The sequence below is a fragment of the Moschus berezovskii genome, chromosome 5, assembly GCF_049115385.1.
Source record: "Moschus berezovskii isolate FMDL1 chromosome 5, NW_MosBer_1.0, whole genome shotgun sequence".
Classification (NCBI taxonomy): Eukaryota; Metazoa; Chordata; class Mammalia; order Artiodactyla; family Moschidae; genus Moschus; species Moschus berezovskii.
Genome location: NC_142464.1, coordinates 78,778,119 through 78,784,289, shown reverse-complemented (window position 1 = coordinate 78,784,289; position 6,171 = coordinate 78,778,119). Strand labels below are relative to the sequence as shown.

General features: G+C 44.4%; 1 protein-coding gene across 1 annotated transcript; it reads right to left on the bottom strand.

The window, feature by feature from the left end:
• Positions 1 to 2,215: 2,215 nt before the first annotated feature.
• On the bottom strand, positions 2,216 to 2,832 carry LOC129562095 (non-histone chromosomal protein HMG-14). The gene has a single exon (XM_055435069.2). It carries the CDS (start codon positions 2,803 to 2,805, stop codon positions 2,500 to 2,502), a length of 306 nt encoding a protein of 101 aa, XP_055291044.1. The 5' UTR covers positions 2,806 to 2,832; the 3' UTR covers positions 2,216 to 2,499.
• Positions 2,833 to 6,171: the final 3,339 nt, after the last annotated feature.

Genomic DNA, 6,171 nt, shown 5'->3' with positions numbered 1-6,171 from the left:
TTCACTCAGCAGGCAAGCAGGACCCAGCTCTCATTGTGGCCGTTCTTCAGCTGACATGCACAGCTCCGTCGTATTTCCTTTGGCTGTCACGGGAGAGCCCCCTTGCCATCTGGACCTCTGTCAACACCCGTTGAAGGACAAGCACAAATGACAAATAGGTTGTGATTATCAGTGTTGTCAAATCTCAGTCCCCATTGAGTCCGTGCACATGTGCTGATTTTCCAAAACTAGTTTAGCAGATATAGCAGGCTGTCTGGGAAGCCAGCAGCCTGGCTGCAATGGGTGTTTGACAATCTTTAGTGCTACCTGGTGATTATTTCGGGGATTCCTCTAGTGCTAAGGTCCTGGGGCTGTGACCACCTCTAGGCTACTTTTTAAGTTAAGGTATTTAGGGAAACATCTGTGAATTTATTCATTCATTCAAAAGATATTTATTAAAGGCCAACTGTGTGCCAGACGTTGTCCTGGGGGTTGGAGGGAACAATTTAAATTCCCTGCTCTCGTTCAAAAATCAAGTGCTCATAAATGTGAGTGTGTGTGTGCGCGTTTACACAAACATACATGGAATGGATCTTTGATACCTTAAAGTAGGAGTCACAAACTTGAGTGATTTTAATCCAGGTATTAGGGTAAACCAGAAAGGCCCAGGGTGTGCTCTCAGTTAGCATAACAAAACACCTCAACATCAGGTGGCTTAAGACAAGGAGATTTAATAGTAGAACTTGGGTTGGTCTCAGCTTGGTGTGTCTCCCTCTGGTCTCCCCTGGGCTCATCCCTGTGGCTATGGTATGGTGGCTCAGTTGGGGCTGGATGGTCCAGCATGGCCTTCCTGTCGGGTATAGCCTTGGGTTACCAGCCAGCATGCTGGGGTCATCTGCTCATGGGCCTTCTGGGAGGCCAGCTTGGTTTGTTTGCACGGTGGCCTCAGGGTTCTTGGCAGTCAGTGAAGACAAGTTACCACATTCGAGCACTGTTCAAGCTTCTGATTGTGCTTGCATTTGCTAGGGTCTCATGGAGTGAGTCACATGTGTGAGCTTGGAGACATGAGAGTTATAAGATGACAATGAAAGGGTAGGATGCCATGAGGCCCCAGCATTGTGGCCATAATTGCAGCAGTCTACCTAGATACCATACCACAGGTGAAGGGGAGCATGCGGACAGTTAACGCTGCTTTCCAAACACCCAGCTCCATATTCTAGAGGGATTAGAGGCCCCGTGAAGAATCTGCCTGCAATGTGGGAGACCCGGGTTTGATACCTTGATTGAGAAGATCCCCTGGAGAAGGGCATGACAACTCACTCCAGTATTCTTGCCTGGGAAATCCCATGGGTAGAGGAGCCTGGTGGGCTTCAGTCCATGGGGTTGCAAAGAGTTGGACATGACTTAGCAATGAACATTTTTCAATTTTCATAATTTAGATCCCTGGAATTGTAAAGAAAAGCCAGAAATCCAGATTTGTACATAAATCCTTTCCTATTGTAAATATTGTCAGTTAATGTAGAATGTTAAAATGTGCTGTGACCAAGCCAAAATACTGCTGTATTTGGGCTGAATTTGACTCAGGAACCCCCAGTCTGTGGACTCTGTCATTGGGGAGGGGACACCACAGTGTAAGGGGCTTTGTTTCTTAAATATTGGGAGTTTTCAAATAGCAAAGCTGTAAGAGAGGACAATCAGTTCTTTTTTTTTTTTTCTTTTATAACTGAGATTTTATTGGTTGTTTTGAGGATCACTACACAGACATTTCAATATGTACACAATTCTTCACATATGTACCAGAAATCTAAAAGATTATGTAGTTGTGATTCTTAACACTTATTCCAGTGACTTTCCAGCTTAAAATTTGGAACAAACTTTCCTGAACAGGATATCAAGTACCAATATCTTCAAATATTGATATGTTGTTACATCATAAGTCCCACTGATTCACAATTTAATATCATATATACTACATACCCAAACTGTCAATCGTTCACAGCACATTAAACAAGTTACTAGGAAAACTGGACTATCACGACCAAAGATGTTATAGTATAGTGCACAAAATTCTGACCAGGAGAGCCAAGATCAAAAAGTGGTTTGCTGTAGGAAATAATTCTACCAAAACAATATGGGAAGAGAAGAAATTTAAAGTGTTCAAGACATGAAATGCACAACTGACTCCAAACTGCCATTTAGTATGCTTTTGTATTATAGGATATAAAAGCTAACCCCCATCCATGGAATGTTAAACTGACACCCAAGACAATCAAAGCCTCCCACATCCAATATCCCACTATTTTCTGGTTGTACCAAAAAATAAACAACCAGCAAATGATTTCACCTCTTAAAAAAAAGCATTTACACTTAAAAAATGGGATGAGGTGGGATTCCCTCCTTTTTAAAAATGTTTCTCGAGCTACTAAAAAACTTGCATTTACAAAATAGTTGATAAAAATATTCCTCTGGATTGTACAAGAAGGGAAACAGGGACCACTGACAGGACTGGGTGTGTGGTTATTAATCAGACTTGGCTTCTTTCTCTTCTGCTTCATCAGAGGCTGGGCTCTCCTCGTTTTTAGTCTCTCCATTTTCTGCAGGTAAGTCTTCTTTAGTCTCTTGGTTGGCCACTTCCGCCTGTTTTCCCTTTGCTCCTCTTTTCCCTTTTGTTTGCACTTTTTTGTCTGAAGATTTATCCTTTCCCGCCGCCTTTTTTGGCTTCGTTTCCACTTTTGCAGGAGCCGGTTTAGCTGACAACCTCGCCGATCTCCTCTTGGGCTCTTCCTTCGCCGCCCCCTCGGCGGAGCTGACCTTCCTCTTGGGCATCGTGGCGGCGGGGCGGGCGAGAGCCGGGTGCCTTCGCGAAGCTGAGTAGCCTGACCGCTGCCGCTCCTCCCGCCGCCCGAGCTGCTGGGTGGACAATCAGTTCTTATTTTTACCAACGAAGGATTTTTTTAAAAAGTAATCATCATCTATTAGTTTTGATTTTATAAAAGAGTTAAACACGCAAAACTAGGAATGACATGAGCTCAGAATAAATGCACAGTTCTTATGACAATCTTACACAACGTTTCAAATTTTTTAATTCTAATCCTTATGATTTAATTCTTTATCATATACAATTTTGAAATCACCACATAGCTTAATTTCTTTAATCAAAAGGTAAATTTACTGTATACTTTCCCTTTCTGATAGGTTATTAAACAATCATTTATTTTTATAAAAGATGATGTAAAATTAAGGAAACTATGATTTTCTCATTTTGTCATGAATCAGCGAAAGCTGTGTTTTTTGTGTGGGCTGTTGTCTGAACTACTGGTGTGGCAGATGGAGCATGGGCTATGGAATTATGGATCTGAGTGTTAACCCTGGCTTTACTCTTTACTGTTCATTACGTCTTTGAGTTCCAGTTTCCTCATCTGTAAACTGGAAATAATAATAATATGTACTTATGGATTAGGATAATATGAACTGCCTTGCAATACCGGGCACATAATCAACACTTAATACATGGCAGCTATTGTCCACTTTCTGTTCAAGGAGTCAAGGGAGTTGGTTCAGCAGATGGGTTGGCTGAGTTACAGATTCAGAGCCCATGGATACATAGGGTTGAGGTGCATTCATTTCTGTGCAGTGTAGTGGTTGACTTCAAGCCTGAAGGCAGTGGTCAGTGCTAGCTGTGTCATTTCCTAGGAGCAAATTCAGAGGGAAGCCAAGTGTAATTCTACAGTGGAGATAGCAAATACAGAATGTCTGGCACCCCATGCCACCACCTCAGCAGACAAGCTGAGCGATCACATCGCCGTTTGCAGCTGGGACTCACCCTTGTTCAGAGTTCATCTCAAGAGCCATTTCCACTGGGTGGAGGGCCATTTTCTGGGCCTCGGTTTCCTCATCTATAAAATGAGCTTGACAACACTTGTCACTGAGCATGGTCATAAGGATTAAATGTGATGTTATATGATGTCATCATCATGGAAAGAGCACAGCTTGATGTTGGGGGTAAAGTAGACACTTAGCTTCCAAGCACCAAGTATCTGTTCAGCTTTGGCTCTGTCCAGGGGTGGGGTGAGTGCTGGTGGTATGGTTTGTTTGCTAGTCTTTTTTTGTTGTTGTTTTTTGCGTATTTGGAATTAGGCCCGTCTAAGTCCTTGGAAAAGACTCTGATGCTGGGAGGAATTGGGGGCAGGAGGAGAAAAGGACGACAGAGAATGAGATGGCTGGATGGCATCACCGACTTGATGGAGGTGAGTTTGAGTGAACTCAGGGAGTTGGTGATGGACAGGGAGGCCTGGCGTGCTGTGATTCATGGAGTTGCAAAGAGTTGGACATGACTGAGCGACTGAACTGAACTGAACTGAAGAACTTGTAAAGCCTTGCTTTACAAGGGTCCTTATCATGTGAGATTTAGATTCCTCTTTCTCTACCTTTGAGGTGAGGCATCATGCCTGTATGATCCAAACTTCTTGTTGAAAGCACCATTCCCCCACTTTTTATCACCCCCCGTTTGTTGGAACTCTGGGAGAGTGGCTTTGGGTGGCACCAAGCCGAGGTGTACTGTAGTCGGGGGTATGGCCTGCTGTATGGCTCTTGGCTCAGCTCAATATTAAAGGGTCCTTCCCTGTTCTGTCAGCAATGCCTTTCCCCAATCCTGTGCTGTTCCATCTGGTAACTGTCAACAGGGCTGCCATCCTTACCTCAGCTGGTCTTGACCTCTGGGGTTCCTGGTTTTCACCTGACAATGGACTGACCTTCCTGGGTTCCTGACTGTGGCCTGAAAATCTTAACCTGATTTAGCTCCTTTGTTTTCCCTATTTCATTTCCTGTTTTCCTTGTAGAACAAAAGGAGTGAGGTAGAAAAGGGTGGAGACTTCAGGGTTTGACAGACTTGGGTTCTGTGGCTGCTTACTAGCCCTGTGATGCTAGTTAAGCTAGGTTTTCTGGGCCTCGGTTTCCTCATCTGTAAAATGAACTTGACAGCACTTGTCATTTAGCATGATCATAAGGATTAAATGCGACATCATATGATGTCATCCTCATGGAAAGAGTACGGGATTGGTGCTGGGGGTAAAGTAGACATTTAGCTTCTGAGCAACAAGCATCTGTTCAGCTTTGGCTCAGTCTTGGGGGCATTTTAGCAGTGAGGAGTGGTGGGGAGCAATGCACACAGCTTCCTGCTCAAACAAACTTACTGTCTAGAGGGAGAAACAGACACAGACAAGGAAACAAATAAAGGAATAAAAGATGCTGGATAGTAAAATGCTCTGAAGAGAATATGTCAAGGCAAGGGGACTGGAAGGAATTGGGTAGGAAGACCAGCCACAGCCTCCAGAGGAGGCGATGGTTGAGCCAAGACCTGGTTGACAAGAAGGAGCCAGACATGGAAGGATGTGAAAGAGGCGCTTTCTGAACGGAAGAATTGGCAAATGCAAAGTCCCCGTGGGCCAGCAGAGCCCAGGTAAGTGTGGGTGAGAGCCTAGCGTGGCTATAGAGAGAGTGGGAAGTAAAGACCCTCGGGGAGGCAGGTGGCACTTTGGAGGCTCAGGTACTATTACATCTCTTTCTGTCCTTCCTCCCAAATCTGGCCTCAGGCTGGAACCTTGTTATCTCCTCTGCCTTACAGTTCAACTTGGGAATCTTAGCCTGGTACCAAATTCTGACCCTGTTCCCAGTGTCTTAGTGTTAAGGACTTAAGGCTCTTTCCTGTCACCTGTCACCCCCGACCCCATACAACCAGGTGCACAATTTATTCCCAGTTGCTAAGACTCATTTTTTGAGAAATCTGTCCCTTTATTGCTGTTTCTTGCTCCAGTCACTGCCTTGTGAAGCACTGTCCCATGCTTCCAAGTTTACACGTAGGTTTTGCATATTCATAATTTCTTCTGAACACTTACACTCTTCTCTCATCTCTCCAGCTACACACAAGGTCCTTCAAACAGAACCATCACTCTTTCTCTTTCTTTGGTAACCCTCCATGACTACTACCTTGTATAGCTACTGAGTGAATGAAAGCTCCCCTCTTTCCACTCAAGCTACATCAAGCATCACTGTTGACACCGCCTTTCTATTTTATTTTCTTTATAGCATTCTCAATATCCAAGTTTATCTGGTCTGTTCATTGGCTGCCTGCCCCAATGGAAATGTCGATGCCACAAGAGCAGGGCCTCACCTGTGTTTTCGCTGTGCTGCCCC